Source organism: Notamacropus eugenii, chromosome 6, assembly GCF_028372415.1.
Source record: "Notamacropus eugenii isolate mMacEug1 chromosome 6, mMacEug1.pri_v2, whole genome shotgun sequence".
NCBI lineage: Eukaryota > Metazoa > Chordata > Mammalia > Diprotodontia > Macropodidae > Notamacropus > Notamacropus eugenii.
This window is the reverse complement of record NC_092877.1, coordinates 307,293,903-307,312,048: the sequence shown is the minus strand read 5'-3', so window position 1 is coordinate 307,312,048 and position 18,146 is coordinate 307,293,903. Positions and strand designations below refer to the sequence as shown.

General features: G+C 36.6%; 1 protein-coding gene across 4 annotated transcripts in view; it reads left to right on the top strand.

The window, feature by feature from the left end:
- Positions 1 to 18,146, top strand: part of KANSL1L (KAT8 regulatory NSL complex subunit 1 like) — a 192,734-nt gene that overhangs the window by 64,066 nt on the left and 110,522 nt on the right. For 2 of the 4 annotated variants that reach the window (XM_072617454.1, XM_072617453.1), the window contains 2 exons: positions 3,952 to 4,149; positions 9,722 to 9,843. In XM_072617454.1, the coding sequence (XP_072473555.1) occupies positions 3,952 to 4,149; positions 9,722 to 9,843 (320 nt within the window). The remainder of the gene's footprint in view (positions 1 to 3,951; positions 4,150 to 9,721; positions 9,844 to 18,146) is intronic. The other 2 variants (XM_072617456.1, XM_072617455.1) reach the window with 1 other exon arrangement.

The window sequence follows — 18,146 nt, the reverse complement described above, 5'->3', positions numbered from 1 at the left end:
TGTACATGGCATTGTATTTTCATTGAGATATGGACTATTACAAAACTTTCTTAATGAAAGGATTTATACATACATATATATATATAAATTCATTTACTCCTTACATTCCCATGAAATAGACCATATAGATATTATTTTAGTTCTACACATGAGCAAAGTGAGATTCATATTAAATGCATTGCTTATAGTCATGCAGCTAGCATAAATGATCATAGTAGGATTTGAACCTAGGTCCCTCCTAACTATAAATCTAGCTCTGTTTTATTATGACATTCAGAGATTATTCTAAACCTTAATACTGAGAAAATAAAATGAATTAAAACATTAAAGTTCTTTCCTCACTACTCAATGAAGTAAGTAGTGTAAGTATGTTCAACCCACTTTACAGATTAGGAAACAGTTTCCATAATGTTGTTTGTCCAGGATTACACAACTAGTAAGTATCAAAGTCAGGAATCAAAACCAGTTCTCCAATATTCTTCCTCTATCCCAGATTGTAACATACAGGCAACTTGTTGAGCTCTTTTGTCAATATGTGTTGTATGGATGTCTTGGACAATCACTCCAAATGAACAGTGACCTAATATTAGAATTTATTAAGAAGGAGATCAAACTGAATGGCATTAAGTGAATTCAGCAATACTTTAAATCATCCCAAGCTGGTCACTGTCACAAAAGCCTATCTTTCTAATTTCCTTCTGATATCAAAGTATCAAGGACAGGTATAACCAGAAAAGATAATGAGCTGGTTATATAATGAGAGTGAGAGATAATAACAATAATGGAATGGTAACTTGAGTGCTAAGTTAATCCTCCAGAAATGTTCAGAGAAGTAAAAAAAAATCCTCTAATGTATTATATGGAACATGAAGGGAAAATTTATAGAAAAAACATGGACAAGAATTGTGGAATATAAGATATGTAGGATGACCCAATATGTGGAAGATGCTATCCTGATCCATCTAAGTAATGGTGCTAATTTAACACAGTTGTTGGCATTGAATAAAGTGATACATTTGACAGCATTCTGTTACTGTGAAGCACTATGTAGATGTAAACGACTTCTGCCCATTGTAAGAATCCTCTCAATATCTAAGCATTTGAATGTCATGGTCATCTAACTATTGGAATGCTTCGAATGATGAAGAGAATAATTAAATTCAGCAAACATTTTTTAGACAGTTATTACCTGCCACACATTGGGCACACAAAGACAAAATTGAAATAGCTTCTGATGTTAAGGAACTTACGTTCTGTTCACAGATATGCACATATATAATCTATTCAAAGTAAATATAAGGTAGTTTGGAAGAATAGGCATCAGCACCCTTGGGAGAATCAGGAATAGCCTCCTCTAGGATGTGGTATTGAAACTGAGCTTTGAAAGAAACAAGGAAACATTCTAAGAGGTAGAAGTGAAGAGGAGGTACATTTCAGGCTGGAGGGACTATTACAAAGGCATGCAAGCAGGAGGTGGAATGTTGTATTTGAAGGATAGCTAGTAGTACACTTGGACTAGACAGAAAGAGTGTTTGAAGGAGGATATTGTAGTAGGTAGTTTGGAGCCAGATTATGAAGGTCTCTAAAGGCCAAATGGAAGAGTTTATATTTGATTATAGAGGTAATAGGAATCATTGGAGCTTATTGGGTAGGTGAGGGACAAGGTCACATTTGTGCTTTAGAAATATCACTTTGTCAGTTGTATGGAGTATGGATTGGAGAAAGGAGGGATTTGATCAACACGATAAGAACAATTAAGATAATACAGTAGACTAGATGAGAGGTGATGACAGCCTAAAAGAAGACCTAGACTAGAGTGGTATCTGTGAATAGAGATAAGCTGATGGATGTGAGGGCTATGGAAGTAGAATTAAGCAGACTTCAGCTGGAGGTGGTGGCCCATGCCTGTAATCCCTGCTCTCTGAAAGATTGAGGCTGAAGCTGGTGGATCATTTGGGTTTGGAAGTTCTGAGTTGCAGTAAGGCTAAAGCCAATTTGGTGTCTAAATTCAGTTGAGCACCAATATGATTCTCCTTGAAATAGGGGGCTACCAAGCTGCCTAAGGAGAGGCAAAACAGTGCATGTAGGAAATGGAGCAGGTCCAAAGGTCCCATACCGATCCGCAGTGGTAGTGGCCTCAGTAGGGGCGAGATAAGAAGACATTAAGAATTAACCCCCACCCAGCCACACATACACAAATTAGCAACTGAAAGGATATGATAAGTGAGAGTAAAGAGTTGAGGACTACTCTGAGATTGTGAAATTAGGGATCTAAAAGGATAGTGCCCTCAACAGAAATAGAGTAATTCCAAAAATTCCAAAAAATATAAGGGAAGCTTAACGGTTCTATTTTGTACTTATTGAGTTTGAACTGCCTTTGGGACATATAAATCAAAATATCCCATAGGCAGTTGGTGATATAGGCCTGACACCTTAAGAGAGAGGAGAAAAAGTTGCATGTATAGATATGGGAGTACCTATATAGAGATAATACTTGAATTTAAGGAAACTGATGAGATCATCTAAAGAAAGGGAGAGAGTGTAGTCAGAAAGAAAAGAGCTCCTGGTACAAACTATGCCCACAGTTAGAAGGCAGGACATGGGTCATGATCCAGGAAAGAAGACAGGGTCATCTACTACTACTTTTACTACTAGTCAGATAGTAGGAAAAAAGAGAAAGTAGGGTCATGAAAATCTAGACAGGGGAGAGTACCTAGCAAGAGAAGGTGATTAGTAGCACCAAGTAATGGAGAGAAGTCAGGAAGAATGAGGATATAAAAGGTCAGTCAGTCAACTAGCATTAAGCACTTACTATGTGCCAGGTGTTGTGCAGAGTACTTAGAGAGACCTTGGATTTGTCAATTAAGGCAGAATTTTGGAAAAAGTAGTTTGTATAGTTAAGTGATGACAAAATCCATATTGCAAGAGATTGAGCAGTGAGTGAGAGGTCAGGATCATGTTCTAGAGGTCATCTACTTAGATGTCATCTACTTCAAATGCCTTATTTTTGCAGTTGAGTTAATTGATGCCCAGAGAGGTGAAGTGATTGGCCAAGGTCATAGAGAGCCAGGATTCAAACTCAATTTGAACTGGTTTAATGTTCTTTATACTGCACCATGCGCCATGCTTTCTACTGCATCTAGGCAAGGAAAGTAGACAGCCTTATCTAGGAGTTTGACTATGAAAGGGTGCTTACATTCTACTGGCAGAATACAATATTTACACAGATAAGTAAATATGAAATCATTTGAGGAGAGAGTTTTGATAACTAGGGAAAACTTCCCATAAGAGTTGGTCAAACTGAACTGAGTTTTGAAGGAAACCAAGAAAGTGAGTCTTCCAGCAATATAGGGAAAGCCTTTGCAAAGGCATAGAAGTAAGAGATGGAATGCTGAGTTAAGGGAAGAGCAAGTTTGCCTGGAATGTAAAGTATGTAACTAGGAGTGATATGTAATAAGTCTAGAAAGGTATCAGAAAGGCTTTAAATGCTCAGCTAAAATATTTGTATTTTGTTTCAGAAGTAATAGGAATTCTTTATCAGTGGAGTGATATGGTCAGACATGCTTTGGCAAGATAATTGTTCACTATTTTTTCACTTTTTGGTAGTCATTGGTGTGGTGAATTTTGACAAGTCATATAACCTGTCAAACTCACTTTACTCATTTGTAAAATGAGAAGATAGGACTAGATGTATCTTTAGAGTCACTTTCAATTCAAAGTCCTGTATTTGCTGATTATAAAGCAACAAAATAAATACCACAAATGATTGTCTGATTTCTTTTTCATTACACATGCTTTAATACATTTCATGTTTTCAAAAAAAATTATACTCTCTAAATTTGCACTTTCTATTACTTCAGTATTAAGAAGTCTGCATTTATATGTAATTCTGAAAGTCATATGGAATGAATATTGTCCTTAATTGAACTATGTTTAATTGCTGTTGTTTAGGGAACAGTGGTCCTAGAAGAATATCAACTTCCAAAAGATATTTTGAAGAAGCAGATACAATTGACAGACCAAGGAACTTTATTAAACACCACAGGGAATTCTCAGGTTCCCCAGGAGAGACAAGATTCTTTACCAGAACAAGATTTTGAAATGTCACCAAGTAGCCCTACACTACTTCTTCGAAACATAGAAAAACAGGTAAAGTGGAGTAGGAGTAGAATTTCATGTGGAGTCAATTTTTTATAGCTTTGGAAGCATTTAAATGGACAACAGTGTATATATGTATATATACACATACATATCTTAATTATAATTAAAGATTACACTTTTCATATCACTAATTCAGTAAAATTTCCATTTAGCATGTTGCTATAATTCAGATGTCTATAAATCTAAAATATAAATAACAAAAAGCTACTATGTGGTAGTTCTTTCATACTGGAAATGAAAATCGGTTTTCTTCTAAGATAACTATTTCAGACACTTTTTTCAGGCCATAGGCTGTTTTCTATGCCTTATTCGTTAATTATGCCAAACATTGAATAGCCATTTTTCTTACATGTATGAATCATCATGCAATGGCCAATGTTAATGGACAAACTAATAGATGATCTGGAACATATCAGTATTGACATTCTTGCTATAAATTAAACCAGGTTACTAAAGCCGGTAGTTAAATGGAAAGATGGCTCACAGATTCTCTTTAGAGGCAAATAAATGAGTCAGCAAAGTTCTTCTGTCAGATACTCAAAGACAGCAAGCCATATCTTTTCATGGAATGCTTGATCATCTATTGCAGTGCTCAGAATAAATATCTGAAAAAACACCACCATAACAATAATTTCAGCTATGTTGCATTATCTGTTGTAAGGAAGAATTTATTAAAAACTTCCAAATTAAGTCAACGCTTAATTTAATACTTGGTAACTTAAGTGAAAAGGACAGTGAAAAACATGTTAAAAAATATAGTTCAAGAGTAAGAAATAAGAGTCACCAAAGAATAGATTCTACAAGACTCAAGTCTGTTTATCATGACTAGTTTCCTCATCATAAGAGCTTGGAAGCACTGAACACTGTGAGCACCAAATCAAATCACAAAAAATGAAACTGGTTATATTTTGGCAAATAGGAAACAACTGCTCACTTTTTATATGGGGGTCATTTCTAATCGAGCTATCTTTATATTACCTTCTTTAAAGAAAGATCAAAATAAAACCCCAGAGAGAAGGAAGAACAAAAATGAGAAGAGAGTGGCATGCATATGAGGCAATTCCAATCTGACTTATTTAAACAGTATTAGTGTCCTGACCTGCACTGATTAAGAACTGAATCATTCAGAAGTTCTGTATACAAATTAAAATCACCTCCATTCCCATTTATATGCCCATCAGTGTCTCAAAGTGAGGACTAGATAAAAGAGTGACATAATGACATACGCTGTCATCATTTCCTAAGGAAGAAAGAAGAAAGTTTAGCTAATATAAGTCATTTGACAAATGAAGGGATCAAAGGAAAACAGAAACCCTCTTAATTAGCAAGTGCTTGTCCTTTTTTCCAGGAGGAGAGAAAGGAGGCTGTGGAGGGCAGTAGTGGTGTATAATAAACTAGTTTGTAAAATCTTATGGACAAAGATGACAAAAGATTATGAGTTGTATCACCTCCTTAAAAAAAGAAGGCATATTAGATGGAAAATATTAAAGCTTGGTAAGAGATCCAACTGAGTCACATTGTCCCAATGTCATTTAAGAGTGAAATTGGAAAAGTTAGAGTGGAAGGCATGTGGGGATATTTCTGTAGCAAATTCTTCCCTGTTCATATTTTGATTCTAACATCACAGTGTTACTTGAGAAAGTAGAAGTGGCACTGAAAAAAATACAAATAAGATAGAAAGAACCGCACTGCATCAAATGTTCTGTCTTTCAAGGTGTCTGAAAGTGAGGCTATACCCCTCCCACTTACCTCATACCTGTACATTTTGTATATGTGTATATTTCTTCTCCTTTCCCATAGCCTCTAAGATCTTTGAAGACAAGGATCTTTGCATCCCAGAAGCTAGCAGAGTGCCTGAAACGTAATAAGTGCTTAATAAATGCTTGTCGACTGATTGACGATGTTCTGATGAATATTAAGCCCCAAAACATTGTAGAGATTCCCAAATTTACAATAATTCAAGATGAAACTGCAACTTAAGTTCAGGAAGAATGAATAAGAAAGTGAAGGCCTATTGTCAAACTCACGTAGAAATGAGGCTTAGAAAACCTCAACTTAACATTTTTTATGTTGCATTTATTTTTATTTATTTTAATAAATATCTCCTAATTAAATTTTAATCTAGTTGGACTGTATTGGACATCCAAGAAGTATCTGTGGTGTAAATAGTCTGTAACATATTATGAATGAGGAGTTGCTAGAAAAGCAGCGTAAAATACATTATTAGAGGAATGTATAAGCAAACAAGGAGGTGAACTTCTTGTATAGATATAGCAAGGGATAACTTGGTGCAAGCTCTGTTATTATCCATGTTCTGTTGGAAAGACATTGGCCTACTGGGTTACCCTCATGAAAGATTTATAGGAGGATATGAACAAGTGTCACAGGGGATGAAAAGGTGTGGATAGGAATCTGTACCACTGGAGGGAATGTCCAGGTTTCAAAGAGCAGGAACCCATGAAAGTAGTGAAATCATAGTGGAGACTATTTGGCTTTGGAGTCATGAAGACCATCCTGCCAGAGGCAGGATTACTAACTGTGTGATCTTGTGCAAGTCATTTAATTTCTCTCTACTTCAGTTTTCCTGTTCTACGAAATGGCAATTAAAAATAGCACCCAATTCATATGATTGTGGTGAGAATCAAATGATACATAAATGCTTTGCCAACCTTAAATCCCTCCATAAATGTTATTTTATTTCTGTTAATTTTATTTGCTTTCCCTGAGCATAGACTGTTAAGGGAAAGCAACAGAGAAGCATCCTGTGACAGAGAAACACATAGCCAATAATCAGTCATCGATATGCTGATTATCTAGAGATGATTGTATATAAAGTGCTTAACAGAAAAGGTCACAGATTATCTAGTCATAAATAATTTGAAAATATGTCAAATCAAAGCATTATTCCAAGATAATTGTGGTTTAAATGCAGCCAGGTGTAGTGCATAATAGGACAAGTGAACAGAGCATGGAACTTGGAGTCAGGAAGATCTGACTTTAGACACTTACTATGTGACCCTAGAAAAGTCACTTAACTTCTGTGTGCTTCACTTTCATCATTTGTGAAATGAGAGTGTTAAACTCAATGGCCTCTAAGGGCCCTCCTGACTCTCCATCTGTGATCCTATAATGACATTTTGTTCTGTAGGGTAGGATCTGTTTTGTTTCTTCTTTGTATACCTAGTGCTTAGCCTCATGTCTCGCATATAGTAGACACTTAATAAATTATCAAATATGTAAAAATTTGGGTAACTTCAGAGTATGAATTAGGGAATCCTATGAGCTGGTTAAATTGATTTTTATTGGAAAATGTTCTTACAAGCGCATTTGCCTTTTCTTTAAGAAATTATGTTGTTATGGCCACCAAATTTGCTTTTTGTACATCTGTATATTTGTTACTTAGTCTCTCCAGAATAAAATTGGACAATTTTTTTACTCATTTTTTCTGAAATAAAGTATTCTTAAAATATTAAATTCATATTGGTTATTGATTTGCTCTTGAATAAAGTACATGGGTTGAGTTATGTCATAGTTTTTTGGCATGTACATTTTTCTATACTTAAAATTATTTATTTCTTGAGTTAACTATTAAAAAAAAGAAAATCTAGGTAGATGAGAATTTGTGTCATTGGAGGGAATTTCCCACATCTATGAGTTAACAGATCTGTAGAATTATTAAAGGATATTCTGTTCAAGACAAAAAATTTTATAAGCATTATCACTGGAGAAGTAAACTTCTTCGGTCTGAACTTTTATGGTTTCCTTGTTATTCATTTCTCTGATTTTTCATTTAGTGGTTGATGTAGCAAAGTGATACTATTAAGACTGAAAGTGCTATTTTTTCAGTCTATCTCGCTAAATATTCATTAAGTCTTCTGTGTACAAGGCATTATTCTCAGTCCTTTGTTGTCATGTGTGTGACCAAAGTCGCTTCTCTCATTAAGATCCTAATTTTTTGTAGAGGAATAATGACAAAGAACTTGACCTTTCCTCTTCTTTTGAGAACTATAATCTATTAATTAATTTAATTAAAGGAGGAATGTTAATTATAATAAAAGTTATATTTTTGGAAAATGGAATTATTTGTTTGCCAAGAGATTGCAGTATGAAAATGATTCAATTTCCTTCTCTTAAGACTGTATGAATAGATTTAACTTTTCTTTCACATTCCCATAATCACAGAATTTTTAAAGCTGCAAGAGAGCTTATAGATCATCTAGCAAATGCTCTCATTCTTTAATAACCCCATCCCTAAGAACAAACTCAGCTGGTTTCAAATACACGCTAATGTTCACAAAGAGCTATTTTCTTTTCAAAGTAATATAACTTTCCTATCTATATCTGTGGGATTTGGGTATTTTGTTGTCTTAGTTGAGGATAGAGGGATGGGGAAAGATGTTGATAATGTTTGCAGGTAATATATTAGATTGAATAATTCACTTAAAATGTTAACATTAAATATACTTAAATGTGTCAAGATAGAAAGCACAAAATCACAGAATTTCAGAGCTAAAAATGATTCCAATGGTTTTTTGGATTTATGATTAAGACCCATATCCTAATGGAACCACAATTCTAGTTTGATAAGGTGATTGATAAACTGTTAGCCTCTAGTAAAAGACTTTCAGTGACAGAGTATCCACAAACTTCTGGACACAGTCCTTTCTGCTTCTGGATACTTTTCATGGCTAGAGAATTTTTCTTGGAATAAAGCCTAAATTTACTTTTCTGCAACTTCCACTCATCATTCCTAGTTCAACTCTCTGGGATCAAACAGAGCAAGTCCAATACCTTTTTCAAATGACATCCACTTGAATACCACTATCATTTCCAAGCTTTCTCTTTTCCAGACTCAATGTTCACAGTTCGTTCAAGTGATCCTCATATGATATGAATGACCTTTCATCATCATGTCTGTCTTCTATACATTCTCCCAGCAATTAATTCATATCCTTTGTAGATCTTATGTAACTTGGATCTGCACACAATACTCCAGAGGTGTTTTCAGCGGGGAAAAGTAGAGAGGTGCTATCACATCATTTTTGGAACTTATATCTCTCTGAATTTGACAAGATTACAGTAGCATTGTGTCTGTCACTTCGCATTGTTGATTAATTTTGAGCTTTTAATCCACTAAAACCTTCAGATTTTGTTTCCAGTCAAGCCACTATCCAACCATGCCTGCCACTCTTACTTGTACAGTTTGTTTTTTGAGAAAAAAAGTCTTCATATACACTAAGATTAGAATCAAAACTAAATAAATAGATTTATTAAAAATCCAGCATAAACCTTTGTGGTTAGAGAGAACAATAAACAATGACAATAGCAGAGAAAGGGTCCTAGAAAGGTCATATTTTGGGCTATTTACATTTGTATGAGCACCTATGAGAAGATAAAAGCCAATCCTAGCAGGAATTGTGGAATTAAAACCTTTACTCAAAATGTAAAATTTACTTTTTCCAGAAGAAGTTAAACATTTAAGTGATATCAAATGTCTGAAATTTAGAAAATGTTCAGATTCATGCATAGAAATACTAAAAAGTTGACTATCTTCTTGCAGAGTGCACAACTGACTGAAATAATCAACAGTCTGATTGCTCCACTGAACTTGTCCCCTACTTCATCACCCCTTTCTTCTAAGCCCTGTAAACATAAAAGACTGGCTAATGGCATTTCTAGGAGGTAGGTAATGGTATAATATGTTTTTGTTTAAGCCTATCTCATCTTATTTTATTTTGATTTTTTTCCTACAAAGTAATTTGGTCTACTTTTTCCTTCTGACTCTGTATACTGTTAAGCAGAGTCATTAATGATTTAGAAATAATTTTAGATTAAATTGGGGGTTGACTAATGCATTAATTCATAGGCCAAACAAGATGATCAGAGGGCTGAATTTAACTCCTTCACCTAAGTTTGCCAATCTGAGTTAAATTAAACTTAATGGCATTTAAGTTAAACCCTTGAAAGGTAAAAGAAGAGGTCTCAGCAGTGTTTCGTAATGAAGAAATTTAATTGCTGTGTTGATATCACATTGTTATGCTGGCTGTAAATATGGAACCATGCCCTACCCTATGTATCCATATGTGTGTATGTGTATGTGTATGTACATGTATGTAAATGTATGTATGTGTATGTATACAAGTGTGATATATTTGGACACAAATGTAGTGTTCTACAGTTACAAATGGTCATCTTTCTATTTTGAAAAAGAAAAAAAATCTAGTTTCTTCCACATCTGAGAAATGTATAAACTCCTTAATGGAGAGCTAATGCCATGAAAGACAATAGTAAAGGAAAACTGGTAGATATCTTTTATGTTTGGAATTCACTATACAAAAACAATTTTCTTAATTTTCAAATTAAGTACTAGATTTTGTAATATGCAATTTGTTTTCTGAGAACTGCTATAATAAATCAATTATAAAATACAAGCATGAAAGGTCTTGAATCATCTAGTCATAAATAATTTGATAATATATTAGTATATCGCTAAAACTGGCATAAAGGATTAGAATTCAAAGTATCGTCCAGTGATCAGTGTGATCATTAGAGGCATCATGTGCAAATGCACTGGACTTGGAGTCAGGAAGACTTGGGTGCAAATCCTTTCTTTAGACACTTACTAGCTTTGTGATCCTTGAAAAATCACAACCTCTGTCATTTATAAAATAAGGCTGTTGAACTCAATGTCCTCTAAAAATATTTCCTTGCTTAAATCTATGATCTTGTTATCACACTTATTTTGTATTATTTACTTTTCCCATATAACTTTGCTCATACTATATCTTTTTCAAATTAGTATTAGAATCCCTAAGTACATCACCGTATTTGTGATTTCATTACTGCAGGAAATAGTAATTCTCTCAGTCAGTGCTGATTGCAACCTATTCATGCCTTCTTATTCTCTGAAGTTCTTGTCTATTTTCTATTTCTATTATCCTCCGTACAAGATTTACCCAGCCTCCTAGGGGCCTTTCACTCTAGATCTTTTTGTTATTTTGGTGTTCTAGTATAGTATTTGGTCTAAATATTCTCTTTCACTTTTGCCACATAACTTGCCCATTTCTTTTTTTATAATTATTTCTTCATTTAATATCCTCATACATCATCTTGTGAATAGGATACCTTTGGTGATAACGGAGAAGGAAAAGGTGTTGTTTTTCCACAGGGAGATAAAGAAATAAATGAATAAATAAATAGTGGGGTAGACACTTCAGGTGGACAGTGAGTTGAGAGCATAATCCAATAGAAAGACTATTAATAGGCTGAATCACATCTGGCACACTAAGTGATACACATCTCCATTGACATTTGGGATATCTGCAACTTTGATTCTTTGATTCAAAAGTTCTGAGATTCATAACCATACATTATCATGGGAGAAGAATCTTTGAGTTTAAAAGTTTTTGTATTAGGGAGCAGTTTGGCATTATTGAAATCATTGCTTAGTTTGCAAATTGAATTTCTTTATCCACAAAATGAGTATGATAATACTTTAAGTACATATCTCACAAGAATTTTTTTGTGACAATCACAAAGAATTATGTAAAGTGCTCTGAAAATTTTAAAGTACTATATAAGTGCCACCTACCAGTAATATTTTAATAATATCTTTTATTGTTACATTGCCTAGATTTTCCCCAACATCCCCCCCTTCCCTCTCCAAGAGTGCCATTCCTTATTATAGATGTGTTTTTTTTTTAATTTTTTAAAATTAATTTATTTAACTTTTAACATTCATTTTCACGAAATTTTGGGTTCCAAATTTTCTCCCCATTTCTCCCCTCCCCCCACCCCAAAACACCGATCATTCTAATTGCCCCTATCACTAATCTGCCCTCTCTTCTATCATCCTTCCCTTCCCTTGTCCCCATCTTCTCTTTTGTCCTGTAGGGCCAGATAACTTTCTGTATCCCATTACCTGTATTTCTTATTTCCTAGTAGCAAGAACAGTACTCGACAGTTGTTCCTAAAACTTTGAGTTCCAACTTCTCTTCATCCCTCCCTCCCCACCCATTCCCTTTGGGAAGGCAAGCACTTCAATATAGGCCATATCTGTGTAGTTTTGCAAATGACTTCCATGATAGTCGTGTTGTGTAAGACTAACTATATTTCCCTCCATCCTATCCTGTCCCCCATTGCTTCTATTCTCTCTTTTGATCCTGTCCCTCCCCAAGAGTGTTAACTTCAAATTGCTCCCTCCTCCCACTGCCCTCCCTTCCATCATCCCCCTCTACCCTGCTTATCCCCTTCACCCCCACTTTCCTGTATTGTAAGATAGGTTTTCTTACCAAAATGAGTGTGCATTTTATTCCTTCCTTTACTAGAATGTGATGAGAGTAAACTTCATGTTTTTCTCTCACCTCCCTTCTTTTTCCCTCCACTAAAAAGTCTTTTGCTTGCCTCTTTTATGAGAGATAATTTGCCCCATTCCATTTCTCCCTTTCTCCTCCCGATATATTTCTCTCTCACCCCTTAATTTCATTTCTTTAAGATATGATCCCATCCTATTCCATTCACTCTGTGCTCTGTGTGTGTGTGTGTGTGTGTGTGTGTGTGTGTATGTAATCCTACCAACTACCCAGATACTGAAAAGTTTCAAGAGTTACAAATATTGTCTTTCCATGTAGGAATGTAAACAGTTCAACTTTAGTAAAGTCCCTTATGACTTTTTTTTGCTGTTTACCTTTTCATGCTTCTCTTCATTCTTGTGTTTGAAGAGTCAAATTTTCTTTTCAGCTCTGGTCTTTTCATCAAAAATGCTTGAAAGTCCCCAATTTCATTGAAAGACCATTTTTTCCCCTGAAGTATTATACTCAGTTTTGCTGGGTAGGTGATTCTTGGTTTTAGTCCTAGTTCCTTTGACTTCTGGAATATCATATTCCACGCCCTTCAATCCCTTAATGTAGAAGCTGATAGATCTTGTGTTATCCTGATTGTTTTTCCACAATGCTTGAATTGTTTCTTTCTAGCTGCTTGCAATATTTTCTCCTTGACCAGGGAACTCTGGAATTTGGCCACAGTGTTCCTAGGAGTTTCTCTTTTTGGATCTCTTTCAGGTGATGATGGGTGGATTCCTTGAATACTTATTTTGCCCTCTGGTTCTAGAATCTCAGGGCAGTTTTCCTTGATAATTTCATGAAAGATGATGTCTAGGCTCTTTTTTTGATCATGGCTTTCATGTAGGCCCATAATTTTTAACTTGTCTCTCCTGGATCTGTTTTCCAGGTCAGTTGTTTTTCCAATGAGATATTTCACATTATCTTCCATTTTTTCATTCTTTTAGTTTTGTTTTGTGATTTCTTGGTTTCTCATAAAGTCATTAGCCTCCCTCTGTTCCATTCTAATGTTGAAAGAACTATTTTCTTCGGTGAACTTTTGAACCTCCTTTTCCATTTGGTTAATTCTGCTTTTGAAAGCATTCTTCTCCTCATTGGCTTTTTGAACCTCTTTTGCCAGTTGAGTTAGCCTATTTTTCAAGGTGTTATTTTCTTCAGCATTTTTTTGGGTCTCCTTTAGCAAGGTGTTGACCTGCATTTCATGCTTTTCTTGCATCTCTCTCATTTCTCTTCCCAGTTTTTCCTCCACCTCTCTTACTTGATTTTCAAAATCCTTTTTGAGCTCTTCCATGGCCTGAGCCCATTGAATATTTATTTTGGATGTGTGGGATACAGAAGCCTTGAATTCTATGTCTTTCCCTGATGGTAAGCATTGTTCTTCCTCATAAGAAAGGAAGGAAGGAGATATCTGTTCACCAAGAAAGTAACCTTCTATGCTCTTATTTTTTTTCCCCTTTTCTGGGCATTTTCCCAGTCAGTGACTTGACTTCTGAGTGTCCTCTCCATACCCACCACATCTCCAGATCCACCCAGCCAGGGCATGGGGTCTGAAATTCAAATGCTGCTTCCCAGCCTCAGGGCTTTGGGCAGGGGCAGGACTGCTATTCAGTGTGAGATTAAGTTCAGGTGCTCAGGTAGGGGCAGGGCCACCTCAAGGGGCTCAGTCCCCTCATGGGGTTTATGAGGAGCCCTTCAACAATGGATCTGCACTCCTGCCTGCTCTGGGAGCCCTTGTCTGCTGCCGCCCCTGCTGCTGCCTCCCGAGGGGGTCTGAGTTATGGGGACACCCCACTCCCCTCTAGACCAGCCAAAGAGACGCTTTGACCAACCCTTGTCACCTGTGGGTGGAGGGACCTGGGCTGCTGCTGGAGATTCTCTCCCTGAAGCCTGCTCGGATCTGCTCCTCTTGGTGCCGCACGGCCAAGTCAGGGCTGGGCTCTGCTCAGGTCTGGTGCGCACCAGAACTTTCGGGTCAGGTTTTCAGGTCTCTCTGGAACAGAAATCTCCTCCACTCCATTGTTCTGTGGCTTCTTCTGCTCCAGAATTTGTTGGGAGTTCTTCTTTACAGATATTTTATAGGCTGTGGGTTCGGAGCTAGTATATGTGTATCTTTCTACTCCGCCATCTTGGCTTCTCCCTCCCAGATTTCTTTTCTTACAAAAAGGAAAAGGTGAGGAAAAAAAATCAGCAAACCTGTCAATACATCAAAAAACTTATGACAGTGTATGCAATTTTTCCACAATTGTTGATTCCCCCTACTTTTTGTGTAAGAGGAGTTTACATTTACATTGTTGTAGTAGTGTGTATATTGTTTGCTACTGCTAATATTAATAGTTACATTTCTTTGATATGCTATGGAAGTGAAAATTATACCAAGACCTTAACACCAATTAAAAGCCAGCCATTAACTAAGCTTTGAAAGAATAATCCATGTTCTAATTAATTAGTCAATCGAAAAGTATTTACTAAGGACTTACTCATGTGCCAGGCATGATTCTAGGTGTTGTTATCTGCTTTCAAGGAACTAACATTGTAATGGGGAGATAATAACATGGTTGAATGTAGTTATATATAATGTGCATAAAAGATAATCTTAGAGAGGAAGACACCAACAACTGAGGGACCAGGAAAGGCCTTCTGTAGGAGGTGGAGTTTGACTTGAGTCTTGACCAGGGATTCTTTGATGTGGAGGTTAAGAGGCAGAAGATTTCAGGTTGACGACAGAGCAAATGTAGCTACAGGAGATGGGGCACAGCAAGCAACCCTGTATGCCTGAACCAGAGAACCAGAAAAGGGGATGTATAAGACTATTGGAAACACAGGAAGGGACTTGAGTTTGAAATGTTAAAGAGTTTTTATTTGATCGTTGGGGTAATAGGGAAACACTGGAGTTCATTGAGTTGGAGGATAACATAGTTGAAGCTATGCTTTGTGGAAATCACTTGGCAACTATGTGGAAAATGCATTGGAGAAGTGAGAGATTTGAGGTAGGGACACTTATTAGGGGGCTATTACAATAGTCCAAATGCAATAAGGGTCAGAAATATAGCTGTGGCTATGTAAGTGGGTGTAACAGTAAGCACCTCAACATACACAGGGGTACCTGCTATCACAGGTTCTTAAATATGCATTTGATGGGGGCTGGAAGGGGGTATGAGACCCCCACAAAGACCAGGGTACCAGGGGCAGGTCGTCTGGAGAAGAATTCACTAACTCAAGCATTGTTGAAGTCAAAGTAAAGATTTATTACTCTTTTCAGCGGGCAAGAGTTCTTAGGGAACCTGCAATTTTAAAGAGGTACAGGGAAAGTTTATATAGGATAGTCTATAGTATCACTTGTGCCAAATGTGCTAACTAGGTATTTTGGGGTGGGTTTAGGGAGTGGTTAAAGAGTGGTCAGTTCTTAAAGGAACATGCACTTTTGATATCTACTGCGCAGGTATTTTACCCAAAATTCATCAGGAGATAGCCCAAGCACAGCTTGGTCAGCCAGTACATAGCTGGTTAAGCCTAATGAGTTCTGTAGGTGCATCTGGCTACTAGAGCAGGAAGGGAGATAACGATTGTTGCTAGGGCAGCCTGTGTCCTTGGACTGGGGAGAAACTGCGTGAGATAGTATTTTGAGGCTAGGGAGAAATGTGATTTTTAAAGAGAAATGTGATTTTAGAATTAGGGCCCAAGTACATGCAACCAAGCACGCCATTACATTCATAAAAGGAAAGGCAACTTTTGAGGGGTTAGCAGTCACTTTAATCAAGCACATGTATCAATCCTTTAACCAAGCACATCTGTCATTCACCTGTTTCAGGGGAGTCAGTACCCCAAACTTCCAAGAAAATACCAAGAAATTAGAAGTCAACAGACATGCTTCCAAAATGTCTGACCAGGAACATATATACATCTTTACCATAGAGGGAACATCTAGGTTTCTCAAAAATGGGGGTTCCTTAGCGGCTTCCCAGAGTCCTGTTCTGGCCAAACAAACACTTCTAGTCAGTGAGCCCCAAAGTAAAACCTCACCCTCAGAGTCTTTATACACTTTTTAGAGCCAGAGGGCATAACCCTCTGACCCAGTGCCTCAATAGAAAAAGCTAAAGGTACTTGGGACCCTCCTACAAAACAGCTCCCCTAATCAAGCTTTCCACCATGGACCATCAATGGACAGGACATTCAAACCAAGGCATTATACTTCTTGATTATACCAAAACAAAAGCAGCTAAAGATACTATTTTACTTGCCATTACAGTGGGATGAAGGGGATATTCTCAGGGATATTGTGGAGACAAATAAAAAATTAGATACTTATCAAATATTTGAGGTGAGTCAAAATGAGATGTTGATGATGAGACCATAACTATAACCCTAACTGACTAGAAGGATGAGGCTGTGGGAGCTTTTGAAAGTAATAGGGAAGTTTTGGAAAAGGTATAAATTTTCAAGTCCTCTTTTGGACTTGATGCATGTAAGATGCTTACAGGATATACAGTTTGAGGTGTCCAATAGGCAGTTGATGCTTTGGGACTGGATATCAAGAAAAAAGAATAGGACTGGAGAGATCTATATAAAGATGATAATTGTACCTGTGGGAGCTGATGAGACCAAGTGAGAGACTGCACAGGAAAAAAAATGGCTCAAGACAGAGTCTTAGGGTATAGCTACAGTTAAGACGCATGACATAGTTGAAGAACCAGCAAAGAAGACTGAGTAGTAGTTAGATAAGTAGAAGGAGAGCTAAGAGATTAATATGAGAGTTTCCAGGAGGAGAAGGTGGTTATCATTATCAAATGCTACAGAGAGGTTAAAAAGGATGAGGATTGAGAAAAGGCCATTAGATTTAACACTCACTCAATCAATATATATGCCAAGCACTATATAAAGTGCTGTGGATTTAAAAAAAAAAGAGGCAAAAGACAGTCCCTGCCCTGAAGGAATTTACAATCTAAAAAGGAGACCACATGCAAACAAGCAGATATAAAACAAGCTATATACAGGACAAATAGGAAATAATTAAAAGAAGGAAAGCACTGGGATTGAGAGGGGTTGGGAAGGGCTTCCAGTAAAAGATGGAATTTTTGTTGGGACTTAAAGGAAACCAGGAAGGTCAGTAGTCAGAAGTAGAGAAGTAAAAGCCAGGAGTAAGGAGTGGATGGGATCTAGGGTACATGTACAATAGAGGGATAAGCCCTGATGAAGAAATGGGCCACCTTTTCTTCAGAGACTGAAGGAGGAGATTTATGGGGATGTCAGAGAGTGATGAGAAAGAGTTTGGGGAAAACAGTCTAGATTTCATCACTAAAGTAATAAGTGAAATTTTTAGCTGAGAAGAGTAGGAGAGGAATTAGTTTGGGAGCCTTGAGAGAGATTTGGAACATTTTTTGTGGTGAGAGGGTTAGAGGATTAATTAGAGAGGAGTAAAGTGTTACCATCCTGCCATGGGGGCCCAGTTGAGATTAGAGAATTCTGTATTTCTTAGGTGTTTCTATTAAGATGCAAGCTTTGAAAACACCTAAAAGAGGAAGAAGCCCAATGATTTTTTTTTTCTAAATCTAACTTCAAAAATTCTTGGTCTTACATTTATGAGTTTGTTCATATTGCTGTTTCCCTAATATGTTATTAGGGGGTGTTGGGCAACAAGCCTTGTGTTCC